Source organism: Rutilus rutilus (assembly GCF_951802725.1).
Source record: "Rutilus rutilus genome assembly, chromosome: 14".
In the NCBI taxonomy this organism is placed as follows: domain Eukaryota; kingdom Metazoa; phylum Chordata; class Actinopteri; order Cypriniformes; family Leuciscidae; genus Rutilus; species Rutilus rutilus.
The window spans coordinates 3,752,501-3,775,000 of NC_140219.1; the positions used below are offsets into that span (position 1 = coordinate 3,752,501).

At 35.3% G+C, this 22,500-nt stretch overlaps 3 protein-coding genes across 6 annotated transcripts in view; 1 reads left to right on the top strand and 2 right to left on the bottom strand.

The window, feature by feature from the left end:
- il21 (interleukin 21) overlaps positions 1-5,855 on the bottom strand; it is a 20,424-nt gene extending 14,569 nt beyond the window's left edge. For 2 of the 3 annotated variants that reach the window (XM_084430575.1, XM_084430572.1), the window contains exon 1: positions 5,797-5,855. The gene's annotated coding sequence lies outside the window, so the exon portion shown is untranslated. The remainder of the gene's footprint in view (positions 1-5,796) is intronic. The other variant, XM_084430574.1, reaches the window with a different exon arrangement.
- bbs12 (Bardet-Biedl syndrome 12) lies at positions 2,842-21,803 on the top strand. Of its 2 annotated transcripts, XM_084430569.1 has the most exons (3): positions 2,842-3,102; positions 4,177-4,338; positions 19,897-21,803. In XM_084430569.1, exon 3 carries the CDS (start codon positions 19,897-19,899, stop codon positions 21,556-21,558), a length of 1,662 nt encoding a protein of 553 aa, XP_084286695.1. In that variant the 5' UTR covers positions 2,842-3,102; positions 4,177-4,338; the 3' UTR covers positions 21,559-21,803. The 2 variants fall into 2 exon arrangements, with proteins under 2 accessions (XP_084286695.1, XP_084286694.1); XM_084430568.1 differs by lacking the exons at positions 2,842-3,102; positions 4,177-4,338 and adding an exon at positions 18,349-18,446.
- Positions 11,299-18,236, bottom strand: cetn4 (centrin 4). Its single transcript, XM_084430571.1, has 5 exons — positions 18,100-18,236; positions 16,156-16,311; positions 14,373-14,501; positions 11,715-11,852; positions 11,299-11,555 (listed from the first exon to the last, which is right to left on the bottom strand). The coding sequence occupies exons 1-5, from the start codon at positions 18,100-18,102 to the stop codon at positions 11,466-11,468; spliced, it is 516 nt and encodes a 171-aa protein (XP_084286697.1). The 5' UTR covers positions 18,103-18,236; the 3' UTR covers positions 11,299-11,465.
- Positions 21,804-22,500: the final 697 nt, after the last annotated feature.

Below are 22,500 nucleotides of genomic sequence, written 5' to 3' on the forward strand. Positions count from 1 at the left end.
ACACACACACACACTCTCACATTTACACAAACACACAATCAAAAGCTCATGATCACATGAAAGAAGAATCCATCTATGAGAAAATCTAATCATCAATGTCCTAAACATGCATTACATATTGAATTGTGTATTTCACAAAAGTATTTTATTATTGAATATTTTAAGACAACATGCCATTCATTTTAATGTTTTCATCCAGTGTTGCACATCTCTGGTAGGGTTAGGGTTAGGGTTAGGTCACTATGCATTCAAAATTGACCATTCTTATTTTTTTTAATGGGATATTACAGTATTTATTATAAATGATTAATCCGTGCACATCATTATTGTTTTTAATTCATGTTCCTGGTAATCTTGAATCAGAATAACTTCCTCTCGCAGCATCTCTTCTCTTCTCTGATGATGTGGGCGGAGCAACCTGTCACTCACATGAGATCCACCAATAGCAAACCACAGCCATCCAATCAATTCCACACAGACAAAATCAAGCCCCGCCCACATTTGTTCTCGTTCCAGAAGCGTTTCGCTCGGATATACGACACAATAGAGAAGAAAAGACCAGCGCAACTTCAGTTTCATGCCAACTTTAAGACTTTAAGTTACTTTAGTTACTTTTAGTTCAAGTGAACTGTCCATTTTATTATCCGTTGTCATTTTTATTTGGCAGGCTGGGAACTTTCTGTTAAACGCACTGCAGTAGAAAACAGAGGACAATAATGTCTTTCAAACATTGTGTATTTTTAATGTATTTCATGATTGAATTTCTGTGTTATGATTCGAAATAACGCTAGTAATTATCTTTCCTCATTAAAGGAAAAAACTAGTTTTGCACTGAATACTACTATTTTAATACCAGCTTTTAGTTTATTATTTCTATGTTCTTGAAGTCGGTATGAAACAGAAGTTGCGCTAGTCTTTTCTTCTCTATTGTGTCGTATATCCGAGTGAAACGCTTCTGGAACAAGAACAAATGTGGGCGGGGCTTGATTTTGTCTGTGTGGAATTGATTGGATGGTTGTGGTTTGCTATTGGCTGATCTCATGTGAGTGACAGGTTGCTCCACCCACATCATCAGAGAAGAGAAGAGATGCTGCGAGAGGAAGTTATTCTGATTCAAGATTATCAGGAACATGATGTGCACAGATAAATCATTATTTATAACAATTACTGCAATATTCCATAAAAAAAACAAGAATGCTCAGTTTTGATTTCATGGGGAATTTAAAATGGCTGCTAGACCCCTAGTTGAAACAAACACCAGGCCTGCATTCAAAACCCTACTATATAGTATATAACTATAATATATATATATAGTATAATATATAATCGAACAGTCGTTAGAGTGGAACTCACCCCTGTACATCAACTTCCTCGACTACGAGAAAGCATTCGACAGCGTAGACAGAAGCTCCTACATCATTATGGGATACCTGAAAAAATCTCCACCATTATCAGGAACTCATACCAGGATCTAAGCTGTAAAGTGATACATAGAGGGCAACTCACGGAGACATTCCAGGTAAAGACAGGCGTCAGATAAGGATGTCTCTCGCCATTTATCTTTCTACCGGCAGCTAACGGACTTGGACTTCGCAGATGACTTGGCCCTACTATCACACACCCGGCAGGAGATGACATCCAGTGTAGCAGATACCTCCGCACAAACTGCCCTCAACATTCACAAAGGCAAGAGTAAGACCCTCAAGATAAACACAACCACCACTAACCCGATCACACTTGACAGAAGAGCACTGGAGGGGTAGCGTCATCGACAGGCAAACATTTGGATCAACCAAGACCAAAGTCAGGATCTTCAATACCAATGTAAAAGCAGTTCTTCTATATGGAGCAGAAACTTGGAAAACAATCACAAAGAAAACACAAGCCGACGTAAATCCCTAACATGGAACCCACAGGGCACGCGGAAAAGAGGCAGACCAAGAAACGCATGGCGCCGAGAACTGGACACAGAACTTAAGATCACGAAGATAACCTGGAACCAGTTGGAGAGGAGAGCCCAGGACAGACTGCTGGCGGTAGATCCTTCTCCTATTTAGCACCAACATTGGACAATCCTAACATTGTCCGGGAAGCAGACACACTCTGGCAGTTCAAAGCTAGACTAAAAACACATCTCTTTGACCTAGCATACACATGACACATTATAGACTTCTATAATTCAGTGTTAAGGCTGCATCGATTAGGTCAGCCGGAACCGGGAACACTTCCCATAAATTCTGATGTACTCGTTACATCATAAGAAGAATGGCGTCTACGCTAATATTAGTCTCTCTGTTTATCCCGAGGTTTACCGCAGTCCGCCGGATCCAGGCCGTATCCAGATCTGATGAAGGACCTGCGCCTGAACATGACGACAACGCAGTCCTGAAGTGTCAACTAGTCTCTCCCCTGTGAAGGCCTTGTTCCCTTCCCTTTACCTCTCTACAGATAACGCGTTGTCGGGATAAGTCCGGTGCGCACATATATTCAAACGCGCATACCTATAGACTGAACTCGTAATACACATGTGCACGCCATCAGCGCTCTCACAGGTTCGCGTTTTTGAAGTTTGCGCAGAAAGAACTTATTTTCTGTTAAAACGGTGTCGTGTTAGCGGCCCCTAAGTTAATAACTAATGATCGTTGCGACAGAAGTGAATCAATCAAAACTAACTTTAGCTGGACAATAACTTTATCCTAGAGCTGCTGTAAAGCCTAAACAATCTCTGTTACTGTAATTTCCTATTATCACCGTAAATCTGCTTTGAAACTATCTATATTGTTTAAAGACACTATATAAATGAAGATGACTTGACTTGACTTGACTTGACAGAGACTCTTGGAGATCCCTTGTTGACGGCCTATGCCCCAGTACGGGTGGAAGGCGTAATTAAGGAAGTAATATAGTATGTGACAGTAAGTATGTGACAAAAGTAGTATGTATGTCTGAACTCACATGTCTGAAAACAGCATGTGTAAAGTTCCCGGATGACCTCCTACTTCAGCTGAGATTCTGAAGTGTGTTTATGATGGACACTTTACTGTCCCATGAGGCCACGGGAGAGGATTTATGAATGGCAGTGAAGCAATGCAACTAACGCTGGTAGGTCACATGATAACGACATCATCTAGATTACATTCATACTACACTCATACTATACAGAACATACTTTTTTAGCGCTTGCAACACTGAAAAAAATGATTCGTTGAAATTAATCAATTTTTTTTATCGTAAGTGGTTGCATTCAATTGATTTTATCTACATTTAAACAAATGCATTAATGCAACCACTTACGATAATTTTTTTACGACATAGTTTTTTACGATAATTTTTTTTACGATAATTTTTTTACGACATTTTTTCAGTGTACTCATTCAAAATAAGTACCTACTATAAGTTGGTGAAACTTTTAGATCAGTCTATTTGTTATATTTTAATTTTTTTTCAGACAATTTTTATTATTGTAATCAATTAATAATATTTTTTTGATATTTTACAAAAAAATATTGGTTATTGTTTAGCATGAGACTGAATCATAAAGTTGTTATGGGACAGAATCAGAATCACCGCAATAACAGCATCAGATAGCAAACAATTTCTACTGAATACAACTGGAAAAACATAACATTTAAATTTAAAGTCATGGTCTACGGACTAAAATGTCCCATAGATCAGCACTATAGTTGCTAAAAGCTAAAGATGCTTTAGATCAACCTTATTTATCAAGCACTTTTACAGTTATTCAACTTAAAATGTCATTTTTTCCCTCGTCATGTTTAGTTAATGTTTATTCACAGACATTTTCCATTAAAATTCACTGTTAAAAAGAGACTGAATAACAGTGACAGACCAAAATGCATCCAAACCAAATTCATTTAGAATATTTTTAGCAATTTTAACACCATCTCAATATGTTAAATGGCCTATAGAGAGAGTTAAAATGCTCAGATGAGTTACGTGAGGGATGTTAACCCTGTTTCAGGTAATTGTGTTGGTATTTCAGATCATATGCTTATTGCTTGAGAGCTTGTTGATCACGTGAGCCATATTCTGTAGTTAGCTGTATCCGTGGGCCTGTTTTCTGTACATTAGCATGAAGCTCGCTGTGCGCAGAGAGTTGCACTTGACTGTAGGTGGAGAGTTGACTGTATTTTCTCTTTTTCACTTTCTCTCTAGAGCATCAGACACACAGACACAACATGTATCCAGACCGAAGCCAGCTGAAGGCATCCTCAGACTGAGCGCCTGATATTGGGGGCATGAGCGAGGACACAGGTGAATCAGTTTTTCGGCTGATTCAGACTGAGAGCGAGACATGTGGATTTTGCGGATATTACGGTAAGAGCACAGGAAGATGGGTGATGTGGGCGGGGGACGGCCGACCGGGCCATGTGTGTGTGTGCGCGCTGGGAAGAGAGACAGTGTGTGTTTACGCTCGGCTCCTTCTGTCCTACTTCTCAGTCTGGACAATTAGATGCCATGATTATTAATGTTTGTGATCATATTTAAAGCAGTATTGGGCTTTTTGAAGGATTCACTCTCTGACTGAATGGCTCTCGACTCTATACTAAAATATCACATACACTAAAGGCCATCCTAGTACATCTTACATAATTCACAAAATTATGTGTGTGTGTGTGTGTGTTTATAAAAATCTACATATAAAAAAAGTTATATTAAAAAATATATATTAAAATTATATATTTTAGATAGATTTATATATATATATATATATAATCTACATATATTATTTATTATTTTATATGTATATATTAATTTAAAAAGGAAATAAATATATACACTTACTTTAATAATATATACATTTAAAATTAATATATATATGTTTATAAACATCTACATGTATATTATTTATTGTGTTATTATTATATATTTGTATATATTCATTTAAAAATATATATTTAAAATGTAATATTAAAATATATTCATACATTTTTATTATATATTAAATATTTTAGATGTGTGTGTATATATATATATATATACACACACACATCTTAAATGTACACACATCTAAACATGTATGTATATATATATATATATACACATTTATATATATATATATATATATATATATAGTATTTTTATGTATTTATATATGTAAAAATATACATCTATGCCTTAAATAATAATAATAAAAAGATTTTACAAACCAAAATACAGCCATTGCTTTTATTTAATAATTTTTCTTAAATCCTAAATTATAATGAAAGGGCTTGGATGTGAACTACGATATGAATATAAACAATTAAATTAATTAGGATGTAAACAATTAAGCACTTGTGTTACAATAACATGTGAATAAATATGCTAAATCTATATCAGTGTTTATAAGATGCCTTAAATATGAGGTGTTAAAAAACATTAACAGCCGTTACACACCAGAAATCGCACACTTTTTTTGCCTTAATATCATGCATTTAAATCATTGACAAGAAGCATGTTGTTTAAGATAAGCAGAAATGTGCCAGCTCTCTTTGTCACTGATTTGTAAAAGTGTTGGATGTCTACAGGTGACGTAGATGTCGCTTCTCTCAGGTAATTCCACTTTCAGAGTCAGTCACTGTGTGCACGCCCTTTCTGTACATCAGCACATCAATATTCAGTGTGTATAAAGCACTGCAAACACTTTAAAGCAGGAAAATAGAAATGCACTAACACTTGCTGGATATGCATACACTATATGACACTACAGCACATTCATTTTAGTGTCGACACAGTAAATCTATGCTATTTCTACACAACAATTAACTCACCAAACACAAAAAATGTACATACCAGTTCATGCTGTCAGCCTCAGCTCTCTACAGTGCGAGCGCTTTGCTCTCTGACTGAAAACTAAAGGGGTCTCGCACTCAATTAACACTTTATTTTCATATCTGAAACAGTGACATTTCCTTGGCATTTAGGGGTTAACTGATCGCCGCTTCTGAAAACAAAGTTGTTATGGAAACGCAGAGATTTAGAGGAAACAAGACACAAGTTTCTGTCCAGAGGCCCATATGTGGGAGTATTATTTGTGACTTCAAAGCTAATTTTCCTATAAGAGCGGGGCATAAGATCACGCAGGGTACGCTTGCACCGCGCTGCACGGTTACATGGGAAATTTCTGAGAAGAGCCGGCCTTCGCTTTGTGTTTTTAAAGGTTATTTGTTAGTTAAATAGTTAACTTGTGTGGGGTGGGGGGGGAGAAAGGAACATGGGTCAGTGCGCTTATAAAGTACTGCGGCCTTACCATGGTACCGAATGAGCACAAAAAAGCACAATATATATCTAGGAGTACCATGTAAATAGCTTTGTTTATGAATAATCCCATCATTATACTGCAATAAAAACAACACTTTTATGAGGGTACACTATGGAAAATGTGGCTGCCTTACATTTTTAAGTACAATCAACTTGGATGTTTGAGTCATTTCAACTTAAATCACATTAAACTGACTTAAAAATGAGTTGAATCTTGTATAACTTATAAAAAAATGTTAAAGCGATGTGAAAAACACATGTTGTTATAACTTAATGATCATATATATATTTTTGCAGTGTATCATATTCAAACACCATGATTTGTATACACTGAAAGTTCGGTGGGGTGCAATTTGTTAGACCAATAAAATACTTTACAATAAGGTCCCATTAATTAACATTATCTAATAATGAACTATACATTTGTTATTGTATCATTGTTAACGTAATCATTGTACATATGAAAGCGCTATATAAATGCCTGATTCTATTCTTCTATTCTATTCTAACGTTAGTTAATAAAAATATAACTGTTCATCGTCAGTTCATGTTAGCGCATGCAGATGCATTCAATAATATCAACAGAAACAACTTTTGATTTTAATCATGTATTAGTAAAGGTTCAAATTAACATTAACTATGATTAGTAAATGATTAAGAAGTATTTAGTTCATGTTAACTAACTAATGTTAACAAATGGAACCTCATTGTAAAGCGTTTTGTTGGATAAAAGGAGAGTTTAAAGGGCTTCATGAAATTGAATTGCATTAAACTGACTTAAAAAAATAAGTAAATCTTATATAACTTATAAAAAAAAGTTGAAAATTGCTTGTTTTGATGAGTTAAAGCAGTGTAAAAACATGTTATAACTCATTTTGACAGTGTCATAATGTTATTTTTTGTCTTAAAATGTAAATTCTAGTTCCATATGCAGTATTATAATATATTATAAGTATGACTGCATCTGTTTAGACGAGTAAACGTGCGTCTGAAGGCCTGTGAGAGCAGAAACATCTCAAACAAAAAAGGAGTTTAAAGGGCTTCATGAAGTTGTAAAGAGTAAAACAAATGATTTTTTTTCTTGATAATATAAAATAAATAAGAGAACAAGCATTCCCCAAATTAAATACTTAAAGTCATTTATAATTTATAACTAGTCATTTATAACTAAAATACGCTGTAAATAAAGTTGCTGTCTTAAAATTTTTAAGTAGCCTACAATCAACTTTGATGTTTAAGTCATCTCAACTCAAATGACATCAAACTGACTTAAAAAAAATTAGTTGGATCTTGTAAATATATATATATAAGTTTAAAATGGCTATACTTATCTTATTTTGATGAGTTAAAACAATTTAAAAACATGTTGTCATAACTTATTGATCATATCATTTTCGGGTCATATATTCTATTCTTAGTAGCCTACATCAAAAAATATAATTCAAACAAGCCACTACTGTATCAATATCCTGAAAGTTTGGTACTTTCTGTAAATGTATGAATAGATATCTAGGTTTTGTTTGAAAGTTATGATGATTCATTAAGACGATTCGTGCTCAAGCAGACAATAACAGACGGCGAGACTGTTTCACAATTTTGGGAAACGGCATAATTTTTGAGGTCTACGCCATTTTAGTTCTGGTTTCAGAGAAAGTACATCAAACTGGTGCTGCTCAATCGTTGTGATTCATATGGCTGGAAGATAAAACGTTTAAGCCGCCGATAAGCCGTTTTATAGACGCTAAAAAAAGATTGGTTGCACTAAAAATAGGAAGGAGGGACGTTAGAGATGGACATGTGTTCTGAAAAACCCATCCGTCGAGCGAAAGCGATCCCACCTTCAGATACGGAGCCAGCGATGAAATATCGACACCTTGACGCACATCGCTTTATCATTTCCTACTTTCCATTTAGAATTTATAGTGTCTGAAACTTGTAAACAAACTTTCACCTCGAAGCGAGCGGATCCGCCAACGCCTCTGTAGTTCGCAGAGGGCTTGGAAAATAATAGCAGTGACTAAAATCCTGTTTATCTCACAGGTATTTTTTGCACTATATTTGATAAGTGGAAATGTGACTTTAAGTTGCTCGCTGTGAGGATTCAGCGGCCTGTATTACGGGTCTGGTGGTCGCAGTGTGTGTGTGTGTGTTTGCGGGCGGCTTCACTTTTTAGACATAAAGAGCAAAATCACTTTTACTGATGCCTTAGTCATTAGGGTTCGCGTTCAGTCATTTCATTTTAGGCATCATTCATTTCTCTCACATTGATTGAGTCATACTGGTGGCACGATGGTCTCGGATGTTTCTGCTCTCACAGGCCTTCAGACGCACGTTTACTCGTCTAAACAGATGCAGTCTTATATTATAATACTGCATATGGAGCTAGAATATGCATTTTAAGACACAAAATAACATTATTACACTGTTTTTACATTGCTTTAACTCATCAAAACAAGCAATTTTCTACTTTTTTAAAATAAGTTATACAAGATTTACTCATTTTTTAAAGTCAGTTTAATGCAATTCAACTTCATGAAGCCCTTTAAACTCTCCTTTTATCCAACAAAACGCTTTACAATGAGGTTCCATTTGTTAACATTAGTTAGTTAACACAAACGAACAATAAAAAAAAATACTTCTTACTCATTTACTAATCATAGTTTATGTTCATTTTAACCTTTACTAATACATAATTGAAATCAAAAGTTGTTTCTGTTAATATTATTTAATGGATCTGAGCTAACTTATGTTAACAATGATACTATAAGAAATGTATAGTTCATTATTAGTTAGTTAATTAATGGGACCTTGTTGTAAAGTATTTTATTGGTCTAACAAATTGCACCCCACCAATTTTTCAAAACTTTTATCCATCTGTCAGTGTATGAAAATCATAGTGTTTGAATATGATACACTGTAAACAATTTTTTTTATTATGACAACAAAGTTATGACAACATATGTTTTTACATTGCTTTAACTTTATTTTTTAAATAAGTTATACAAGATATACTAATTTTGATTAAGTCAGTTTAATGCAATTTAAGTTGAAATGACTTAAACATCCAAGTTGATTGTACTTAATCATTTTACAGTATTTGCATCACTTTTAACATTGCTCATTTTTAGGGATTTTACCCTAAATATTAAAGCACATTAAAGAAAATTTGTGGACGATACTTCAAATGATGTGGCTTGTTGGGAAAAAGCGGCCACCCTCATTTCTAGATACATCAGAACAACATTGAAACCATAAACTTTTCAGCAAACTTGGTTGATTTTATGTTTATAAATGGAGATAAAAAATATATATATATATATAAAAAAAAAATTTTTTTTTTTTTTTTTACTCTGTATAACTTACAGACTCCTGACATTTTTTGACATTATATGACATTATTCAATCGACTTCTTCGGTTTTACTGTATTTGTGGGACTGTTCAAAAATGAAACATGTTGTGCAATCAGGTGATTCTCAGTTCAAGACTCGCACTCTCGACCTTTGATTCATCCTGGACTGGAAATGGCAATCAACAACTATTTGGTGTTTAACAAATGTTGTGATTTGTTGTTATTGAATGTCGTCCATTGCTGGCTGAAAAATCCCACAACATGTGGTTCTGGAGGAACTTTTTTCAGTTTCGTCTTGCTCAAGACTAGAAGAAGAAGAAGGCAAATAAATGTGACTGAAAGTGAAATTTCCTAAACCCGTTTTCATGATTAATATTAGCAGTATCATAGATACCAACAGTTTTCCTGAGCTGAGATTTGTCCGTCCAGTTTCAGAAATGATCTAATGTTTGGGCTGTGTTTGTTTAATCCCTTAAAGTTCCCCTTTAGTCAATGATTTTATCCCTTAAAACTCCACCAAAATGACATATTTAAATGTTTTTTTTTCCTGATAAAAAAATTCCTTAATGCCTTAAACTAGCTTGAATGTAACTACGCCCTTGCTTCATTTAATATACGCGGATATATGAATATGCTAATGAGCCCCGCCTCCACTCACTCACAGCAGCTCAGAGATCCACTCGGTCAACTTACTGAGGTAAACTGCACAATGTTCTCGCTCTTTACGACGTCGGACACATAAAGTAATAAATACGATTAGCCTTTTGTTTGACTATATTATCAAAAAGCTAATAATGTGTTGCTAATGTTACAAAACCATGTTCCCGTTCGCATCTCAGAGTCAGACAGCTGCCGTCTAACAATCATCAGAAACGCTTTGAACAACTCAGAACGTCAGTGGAGAAAGGCATACAGTTCATCATAACATCGTAACATACATCATATACTCGCTTTATTGCTAAATCTACCGGATATTTGATATCAACAGAAAAATATACCGGGATAACCTGGCATCTCCCGAGACTCCCCTGCTAGTTCGCTGTTAATGATATGCAAAGACCCGCCGGCACGTTGATCTGATTGGTTACAAGGTAGTTTGTGACGTCAGAAACACCAGCGATTTCAAAGCGTGTCTTTGGTTCACTGCAGTTGTAAAAAGTGAACAGTTGGATCAACTTAAAAAAATTACTTCAATTGGTAACACCTAAAGAAATTAAGTTTTCTCAACTTAAATTATCACGTTTTATCGTGAAAACCGTGATAATTTAAGTTGAGAAAACTTAATTTCTTTAGGTGTTACCAATTGAAGTAATTTTTTTAAGTTGATCCAACTGTTCACTTTTTACTCAGCAATGGTGTTGATTAATTAAAAACGCCACATAGATATATATAAACAACATTAAAAGCTGGATTTTCACTACAGCGGGACTTATATATATATATTGTGTCTAAGACAAAGTAGAAGTTTTTATGCCAAACCTCCAACATTTGGTTATGAAAAGGATTTCCACTTTTAAATTCACCAGGATTTAAAACTGTAGACAGCGGACGAAATGCTGTGTCTCAAACGGGCATGTTTACATGTTTCTATATCCATATATATATATATACACTTTTTTATTCTCATGCATTTTTCACTTTTGGGCTTGGTCATTACATAGAGACTGTGCAGACACTGACAGGACAGATTCAAATACATTTTTATTTAATAATAGTTTACAAAATATGTATAGATTAAAATATTTTTACAACCTTGTAAAAAAAAGAGAAAAGAAAGCGACACAAAACAACACTTCAATTCCCTTAGGAGGCTTCTAGATAATAATAGCTTCAGTGAGGGTTACGAGGGATTCAGTACAGACTGGTCTTTTTCATGATCCGCAGAAACTCCTGCTCATTAATCTCTCCGTCACCGTCTCTATCGGCCTCGTCGATCATTTCCTGTTTAAAAAAAAAAACACTCTTCAAAAACATGTTGTGTTTCCTAAAGATGTCAGCTGTTCCTCCATGATGAGGGATCTTATCTGATGTTATGTCATGAACCACGCACTGACTAACCCGCCATCGTTCTGCCTGAGGTGCGCACACACACACACACACCTGTAACTCCTCGTCTGTGAGGTTCTCCCCGAGCTCTTTGGCCACTCGCTTCAGATTCTTGAAAGAGATTTTCCCAGTGCAGTCGTCGTCAAACAGCCTGAAAGCCTTCAGGATTTCCTCCTTCGAGTCCTTCTCACTCTGTTGTGAAAGATAAATGTCACACAGATCAATTTAGTGTAGGAGTTCAAAAATCACAGAATGAGTAATTATATATCACAGTAACGGCATACAGCGTCAAGATTTTCATTTTTGCTGGGAATTTAAAGGACTATGAACGTCCTTTAAAAAAATGTTTCGCTCAAAATCAACTCAATTTAAATAATGACTCAAAACATCACCATTCCTTCTTCCAAAACATGTTGTTCACTATGATAAACATAACATAACGTTATATAATACAGGGTTAAACTATTAAAAACATTGAAATAAAGTATTAATAAATATTAGGGGTGTCACAATATATTGCAATACAAAAATGCATCAAAATGTATCGTGGATATAGCGACAATGTGTATATATATTGTATAGTTCACCCAAAATGAACATTTCTGTGTGAGAAAGTTTTCTGAGTCAGAACTACATCAAACTACTATATATAATGTATAATAATGCAACTTTTTTGCACTTTGGCACTTTATTTATGGCCTATATTTGTGTGCGGATCTTTTTTCTTATCTTTGATTTACTTTTGTATCTACGCACCGCAAGAAGATATTACTCATCAGTTAGGGACTAATGTTTGGCTCGTCCATCCCCTTTCATAATAATGCAATGGGGGAATATTTGTGGGTCCTCCTGATAATGCCATATGTCTGATGTTACCAGTAAAAATATATATTTAAATATATCTAGTCAGTGACAGAGATCAAGCATATTCGTCTAAAATAACTCTGTGTTTTCATCTTCAGAATCATGAATATTGTTATTCTGGCGTCTCTATTGTCCTGTGCGTTGGGTTTCAGCACCAAGTCCAAGAATATTCATTTATACACTACAATGTAATATCAAATTTAGCATTTTAATCAACAGTCCATTTTTTGTTAATCTTTTATCATATGTCTTGGAGTATCGCAATAATATCGTATCGTGATATGTATCGAATCGTGACATGAGGGTATCGTTACACCCCTAATAAATATGATAAATATTAGTTTGAAAACTAAATGAAACTTAGAAATGTGGCAATAAACTGAAATGAGTTGAAGTTGAAGCACTAAAATTATTAACTGGAAATACAGAAAAACGAACTAAAACTGAAATAAAAATTAATTAAACCTAAATAGCAATATTTAAATAAAAACAAACCTAATAAAATGATAAAAGCACACAACGAAATGACAAAAAAATTAACTTAAACATGAAAAATCTAAAAATGTATAAAACTATAGTTTAACTATAAAATAACACTGAAATAATACAAATTACATAACCATGTTAAAGCCTATTTTTGGACAATCTATAGTATGAAATACTTTACATACAGTGCTATGCATAAGTTTAGACACCCATACTAAAGTTCTTCGGATGAGACGTAAAACCGAGGTCCTGACTCTCTGTGGTCATTAAAAATCCCATGGCATTTCTCGTAAAGAGTAGGGGTGTAACCCCGGTGTCCTGGCCACATTCCACACATTTGCCCTTACCAATCATGGCCTCCTAATAATCCCCTTACATTTGAATTGGCTCTATCACTCTCTCTCCTCTCTCCACCTATAGCTGGTGTGTGGTGAGCGCACTGGCGCCGTTGTACTGTGGCTGCCGTCGCATCATCCAAGTGGATGCTACACACTGCTGGTGGTTGAGGAGAGATCCCCTGATATGATTGTAAAGCGCTTTGGGTGTACACTAGTACATATGAAAGCGCTATATAAATGCCTCATTCTATTCTATTCTAAAGTTGACTAAAAAGAGGAATAAAAAATCATCTCAATCATTTTAATGCCAGTCTCTAGGTATGGTGAAGGCTATGTGATGATGTGGGGCTATTTTAATTCCAAAGGCCAAGGGAACTTTATCAGGATGCATAGTATCCTAAACAAAAAATAAAAATAAATACTTAAAAATAAAAATCTGCCTGCCTCTATGGGAATTTAACATAGGGGTGTCCAAACTTATGCACCATGTATTTTAAGGAAGAACATTTATTTATTTACGATGCATTATTCATTCACAAAGAAAATTGGTGTCCTTAAAGGTTGGATTTTTCCTAATGTTTTAAATTAAGGCATTAAGTTCAATTTCCAAAAGATGATTTTTTATTCCTCTTTTTAGTCAACTTTAGCATGGGTGTCTAAACTTATGCATAGCACTGTACTAATTTAATTTAAGTTGCGAGCTTGATGAACACAAACAGACAAAATCTAATTATTCATTATTTCTTTTTAGAAGTCAGTGCAAAAACAGCTTCAAAAAACCACTGAAATAGTGAAACTAACATTATAAAATGGATAGTTTCAATTCAATTCAGTTCAATCCGCCACTTCTGAGCTCTTCATCGGCTTGTTCGGGACTCGTTCGGGACTTGTGAAAAACAGTCATATATTACAGTGGTATAACACCAGTTCCAGAATGGTGCGTCTGATTAATCGCATCGCATTAATGAGAGATTACTGACGTCATCATCTGAGGTGCACTACAGTGGTTAGCTCTCAGACTTACCATTTTCTGTGTCATCATAGAAAGGAAATCATTGAAGTCGATAACGCCTGATCCTTCTTTATCAATATCAGCGATCATCTTTTTTATCTCTTCTTTCTTTGGCTCAAACCCCAGAGCTCTCATAGCAACCTATGGCAACAAGTCAAGTAGTGTGTTAGTAGCATATACAGCGCCTGTGAAAACCAGCATGATTGGACACACATTTGAACTGATTTATGTTTCGCCTCATTTTTAAACCTTAAGTCTGCTTAAGGAAAGTCAATTTAGGCAAAAACATTTATCATTCGCCTGATTTTATATAACATTTTATTCCTAAAAACAATTTTTTTCTGGCTGTTGACAATATTTTCAGATTTATCGAGATAAAAATAAAAAATCTAAAATCCACAACTAATGTCAACAAAATGAAACCTGGTTTTAGCCATGTTTATCTTGGAATTATGATTTATGCAAATTGTGCACATTTAATTACACAATCACTCATTTGCATATTTAAACATAAAATTTCTAAAAACTTGTAATGCAATTTTTTTTGTAATTCCTAATGTAATCAATCAACGGGGGAAAAACTGTGATTCTGGTTAGTTATAACCAGAATCAATAACCTGTAGTAATAACCTGTAGTGTCTTAAAGGGACAGTTCACCCTGAAATGAAAACTGTCATCATTTGCTCTAATGCCGTATGCTGTTCTGGAGTTATACGATAGGGTTTTGGGGAAAACAAACCAAAATTGAATGTATAATTTAACGAAGATCCTGAGCTTGGCTCGACTGCGTGTTCATGAGACTCTATGAGCGCTGCAGTCACTCCAACTCACACAGAAAAACACACAAGTTATCAGAAATCAAGATTAATAACAACACAACATGAAATACAACGCCTAGAAATCCCAAAAAAGTATGTTTACTTTCTTCACCGAGTTAAATATCTCCAGACTGATGTCAGTCAGAATGACAGTTAACTTCTTGTTAGGATGAACACAACGGATATATTCACCTCAGAGAAGAAGGTGTATGGATTGTATTTCATGTCGTGTTGTTATTAGTCTTGATTTCTGATAACTTGTGTGTTTTTCTGTGTGAGTCGGGAGTGACTGTGGCCCTCATGAACACGCAGTCGAGCCAAGCTCAGGATCTTCGTTAAATTATACATTCAATTTCGGTTTGTTTTTCACTAAACCCTATCGTATAACTCCAGAAAACGTATATATATACGACACGTTTGACATCAGATCATTCTGTGATACTTTTGAGCCTTTTTTTAAAAGCTTGATGCTGGTCTCTATTCACTGCCATTATATGGACGAGCGTGAGCGGGACTTTATTCTTTTCATTTCTCCTTTTGTGGTCATAATGGGCATACGACAATAGAACAACAGCAGGGCGAGTAAACGATGACATAATTTAAAGACATTTTAGGGTGAACTGTCCCTTTAAATGCTTGAAATTAGATTTGAAGACAAAAATAAATGATGCCTGTAAATAAATCTGCTTTCAAAACTGTTGAATAGTCTTTAAATATGTGACATTTTGCGTCAATAAATAATTCAAATTTCTGTTAAAAAGTAATAATAGTCTATAAAAGTAATAAAAGTCTGTTAAAATTCCTATTAATGATAATTATTAGAGATTATGCAGGTAAATTCATTAGCCAGAGTAAGATTAGTCACTCAGATGGCGTTTTACGATTAAGTTATTTCAAGATTTACCCACTTCTTCAGTTCAGATGCTGTCTCGTGCTCTTTATCTCTAGCTAACGTGAGGGTCTCAAGCCCGTTCTACCTTGAGTTCCTTCACATCTATGCTTCCAGAGCCGTCTGTGTCGAACAGGTCGAACGCCTCTCTGATCTCCTGCTTCTGTTCCTCGGTCAGCTCTGGTTTGGGTCCTGCTCTCTTCCGCTGGTTCGCTGTGGCACTGGGTTTCCTGAAGCTGGAAGCCTTGTAAAAAAAAAAAATGAAGAAAGAGAGAGAGATTCAGCCATGCTTCCACCAGGGGGCGTTATCAAACTGTTTTAATGAGTTTTGTTTGAAATTATCATAAAATAATCATGGAATCAAGACTATAAAATGAACTAAAAATACTGGAATAGCAGATATGACTGACCACATCCTAAATATTCCCTATCCTGTGTTTCTTTTTGTATATTGTATGTACTGTATTTCAGCATGTTTTATAATTATCTGCACACTTACACTATATAGAGACTATTAGGTTACACTTTATTTTAAGGTGTCATTGTTACAGTGTAATTATATATTTAAGTACTGAGTCATATTAATCAACTACATGTACTTACTATAGGGTTAGAGTAGGATTAGGATTTGGTTGAGGTTTAGTTGCATGTAATTATGCATAATTTACTGTTATTGCTATGGTAAGTACATGCAACATATGTAACAACTATCTATCTATCTATCTATCTATCTGTGTGTGTGTGTGTGTGTGTGTGTGTGTAATGCATATATATATATATATATATATATATATATATATATATATATATATATATATAACCATTTTTTAGTTTACCTAGGTGTTAACAATAAGATTTTGTGGTTTGTACAATCAATTAACACTGTTTTTTGTCATTTTTTACAAGATGGAAAAAATTTGTCACCAAAAAAGTCATTCGGTTTAACCACTGATTTGAAAGTTAAAAACTGCTTTGACATTGATGTTGAGATAGTATATAGTGTGTACCACAGAAGAAATATTAAATAAAATGATCACTGATCTCATAAATGTAATCATTTATTGGACTACTCTAAACACTCCAACATATTCCAGTAAAACACTGGACAGGGAAAGGAGAAAAAGAGCCTTATCTGCTTTATATTTGTATTATTGTAGTTTCTTTAGTTATTAAAAACAATATTATTCCATTTAAATATTTACTATATCGGTTTTACCGAATGACCTTTTGACACTTCAAAATCTTTAAAATACCTTTATATGAGTAAAATATAATTAAAACCTTTTGGATTCAGTAAAAGAGATCAAGTTGTACTACCTTACATACTTTGGATGTTATATATTTGTTTTATTATTATTATTATTAAGGCCTTTGGACAAAAAAATGACCAATCACGTCATTGACCCATATATATATATACACACACACACACATACATACCACACACACACACACACACACACACACGTGTGTGTTATGTATGTATATTATGCATGTATGTACATATATATATATATATATATATATATATATATATATATATATAGCAGATATTTAATATATATGTTTATAGCAAATAAAGCAGATATTTAATGTGTGTATATATATATATGTATATATATATATATATATATATATTTTTGCAGGGATAAATAAAGGTTAATTAATTAAATCACGATTGCGTAAATTCTGTTACTTGGTAATCTGTATTTGGTGGGGGCTGTAAGAACTGGATTAGTTTTTCATAATCACACATTTAATTAATTAGATTCAGGCAAACACATTTACTGTACAGTTTGTAATATGTGTGCCTCAATAAATGTGTATAAATCATAGAATAAAATAAATCACATTGTTTTCGCCATTCATCTCAACAAATGCAGTGAACGACAGTCTCTGGTGGTTTCCACAAGAACGCCAACAAGCTAACGTTAACAGCTTAGGCTAACGAACAGCGTATTGAGCTTTTAACTAGTTTATGCAGACGTGAATTCATTCACAAAGTTTTAAAAGTACCCTAAACTATACTCACCATCTCGAAAGTATCAGCAGAACCAAACCACAGCTTTACAACTTGCGTGATCTGTTAGTAAACAAGAGAAGGAAATGCTGTCGTTGGTTTCCTTGAGCGCGTTTGGATGGGCGTGGCGTCTGAATAAGTGACAGCAGATTGCTCCAATAGAATGTGTAGCTACTCTTTGAATTACGTATTCCACCAATCAAACTTGAGCGGGCGGGGTATGTTAGATGTAATTGACAGTTTGGTTCGTTTGGCGTTCGTCTCTTAGCAACGAGTTTATGGCAAGCGTAGTAGTGCAGTGCGCATGCGCAATGTCAGAACATGGACACGGTTGTAAACAATACAGCTCTGCGTTGAAGGTTTGTAGTTTTGGTTTGATTAGAGCATTATATACGATAGCGTTAGTGTCTATGACTCGAATTTGATCCCCAGATAGTTTAAATGCTTTGTTTTGCCTGCATAATATAGAACAGAAGCTAATTCGCTAAGAAGACATTTCTGCATACGTTACATAACCTCGACTATGTTGTACAGAAATAGTCTACGAATTTTACCTAATATATAACAGCATTTGCTGTCTTTATCAGCATATTTTATGCATACTTAATCTAACTGCAGTCATCTTTGTGAAAAGTGTGTGCAACATCCACGTAACTTTGCTTATTAAATATAAAATGGGTAACTTATATAGAATAATTAATATTCATAAAATATTATCGATACGACTTTACTTACACTATCGGACGAGAACATAAGTTTTATAATGACACTATTGTCTTCTGTAGAGCTGCTGTTCAAGTTGTTTCATAACTGAGTAATTTTGCAACATAAACACTGTAATTTCCTGTTACAAACAATCAGTGTAAAGTGTTAATGTGTGTCACTGTCATAAAAGTGTCAAAAATCTGTGTTTTTCAACAGGACTTGCTTTGTGGTCCATATTTTACAATTGACAGACTCAAAACAGTAAAGTTATAATAGAAAATGTCATTTTAAGGTGCTTTCAGCAGCCAATGATTCATCACAACAGAAACTGTTTATTCCAAGTGACTGATGAATTTGATTGGAAGATATTGCAAGCATTGTCTGCTTCCCTTTAGAAGTTGATATGTATTTAGCTTAAGTATATGTTTAGTTACATTTTATTATTGTTTTTTCCTTCCACCCACAGCCTTATCTACACACAATTTAATGATACGTTATATTTCATGCCCTGAAATGTTGAAAAAGAATGAAAATGTTGAAGTTGACAGAAGATGAAAAAAATTTTAATACAAAAAAATACATACAAATTATAAATGCACAGATTATTAAGTCTAATAAAGAGTTACAAAAATCTCTCAAAAAGAAGTGAAAGATTAAATTATTCAACTTTGGATAATTTTTATTTATGTATATGGTAAGTTGCATTTTATTATTTGCATTAAAAGAATTTTCTTTACAATTAGCCAATAAGCGTTTGGTAAAAATGGGCTATAATAATAACATTACGTGTGCTGTTATAAATATTTACGTTATATTTCATGCCCTGAAATGTTGAAAAAGAATGAAAATGTTGAAGTTTAATACAAAAAAATACATACAAATTATAAATGCACAGATTATTAAGTCTAATAAAGGATTAAAAAAAGGAGTGAAGGACTAAATTATTCAACTATGGATAATTTTTTACTTATGGTTAGTTGCATTTTATTATTTACATTTAGCATTGTTTTATCCTTCTTCTCACAACCCTATCAGAACACGGATATATGATTAAATGATTAGTAATATTATATTAACCAGCATGTCATTATTCCTCTTCCACAGATGTCTGGAAGTGTCGCTCAGCGCCGCCATATTGGACTCCAGCAGTTAGAGGCCATATCAGCCTCCACACACACCTTCCTCGGCCCCAACAAACACCTGAAGTTCATCCGGGACGAAGACGCTGGGGATTCGGTGTTGGTCAGCTCCTGTCCTCGTCTGCTCCTGCGCCTCGAGCTGGACGGCTCGGTCGGACAGCTTCTGCACGAGACGGTACAGGCCCAGCAGAAGCTCTTCCGCTCCGGGACGGGCGCGCTGGTGTTTCTGGCTGGAGTCTGGAGTAGAGTTGCACTGGAGTGCCTCAACAGAGGGATAAGTGTGTTGGACATCAAAACAGCCATGAGTAAAGCACTGGAGGTGAGTCTGCAGGTGTGCGAGCAATCGGCTGTGTGTGTGCGAGAAGTTTCCTGCAAGAGCCTAAAGGAGCGCAAACCCAGTCCAGCTCTTCACTCCGAGGTGCAATGCAACCCTCACAGTCTCATAATCAAACACAGCAGACACTTCAGTTCACACGATGCACAAACTGAAAGCGCCGTGAATGACGTGACCAGCATAGCAGAAGCCGTCAGCCACGGATGCAAAACCTCAATGCGTTTAGTTTTAAAAGCGTGCGAGTTGCAATCCAAGTTGGATATCCAAAAACTGGTCACGTGCTCCATCCCGGGCCCGTCCGAGGAGCGTTCGTGCGTGTTACACGGGTACGTCACGCCGCTTTCAGTCCAGCAGGCCTCAGTGGTTCAGAGCCTTCAGGGTCAGAGGTTAAACATCGCTTTAGTGAGCGGCGACTTGAGTGAGAGATATCGTCACGTGGGCTTCAACAGGCCTGCGGACATCACGCGCATCACAGACCGAGTGTCGGGCGTGAGTCTGGAGGAGCGCTGGATTGAGAAAGCATTGAAGATCCTGCACGAGTTCAGCGTGGGTGTTGTGCTCGCACACGGCGCGGTTGATGTGAAGCTCAGAGATCGCTGTTCAGGCGTCCTGGTTATTGAAGGCGTTCAAAGCACCGTTTTGAAGGACTTCAGCACATGCACAGGTGCCGTCCCGGTCTCCTACATCACTCAGCTCGACGAGCGCTGCGTGGGCCGAGGAGCGACGGTCAGTCGGTGCGAGGAACATGAATCTGTCGGGATTGTGATCGCGAACACGTCTCTGGTCACGGCCGTCATAACCAGCTCTGTTCCTGCTAAACTACAGATCCTGGAGGATCAGTTCTGGAGCTGCGCGCACCGGCTGCACCAAGCGCTCAAAGATGGGAAGCTCCTGCATGGATCGGGAATCACTGAGATCCTCTGCATCCACAAACTACATCAATACCGGCGCACAGAGACGGAAAACCCACGGGAAGACCTGGTGCTGGAGCTGATGGCCGAAGCCTGGATGGACTACGTCTCCACTTTGATGCTGAACAGCGGGTCGGTGGCGTCGAAAGCTGAGGCTTGGACCGCGATCGCACATCAGATGAGACGTTATGAAGATGGAGAACCCGTGTTAGGGGCTTTCAGGGATATGTTGGGGGTCGGTGTGTATGATAACATGACAGTGAAGTCTGAGGCCTGGAGAAGAGCTCTTGATCTGGTGCTTCTCGTGCTTCAGTCTGACACTGAGATCATCACAGGGGGCGGTGAAGGAGAAGATCTGTACCGTGAGCTCATGTATCTTTGACATCTGCCACTTAATTAATAGCTTTTTATCTGCATTATAATAATATTTATTATTTATTTATAAATCATGATGGAGTTGAAACCAAACAACCTTTTTTTTTTTTTTCATACACTCTTCAACTCTGAAGATCCTTTTCCAAGAAGCTCAGCGCCTGAAAATGTTTTGTAAAAATGTGCTTCAATAATGACAACATGTGCTGATCTAATGTGGAAATAAAATAAAACATGGATGTTTTTTGTGTTTTATTCATTTTTTTTGTCTTATTCTTTTCATGCATAAAATACATATAAATTTATAATTTACATATTTATAATTTCTATCTATCTATCTATATTCATTTGTTCTATCTATCTATATTCATTTGTTCTATCTATCTATCTATCTATCTATCTATCTATATTCATTTGTTCTATCTATCTATCTATCTATCTATCTATCTATCTATCTATATCTATATTCATTTGTTCTATCTATCTATCTATCTATCTATCTATCTATCTATCTATCTATCTATATTCATTTGTTCTATCTATCTATATTCATTTGTTCTATCTATCTATCTATCTATTCATTTGTTCTATCTATCTATATCTATATCTATATTCATTTGTTCTATCTATCTATTCATTTGTTCTATCTATCTATCTATATCTATATTCATTTGTTCTATCTATCTATCTATCTATCTATCTATTCATTTGTTCTATCTATCTATATCTATATTCATTTGTTCTATCTATCTATATTAATTTGTTCTATCTATCTGACCATCTGTTCATCCATCTATCCATTAATCTATCTATCTATCTATCTATCTGTCTGTCTGTCTGTCTGTCTATCTATCTATCTATCTATCTATCTATCTATATTCATTTGTTCTATCTATCTATATTCATTTGTTCTATCTATCTATCTATCTGACCATCTGTTCATCCATCTATC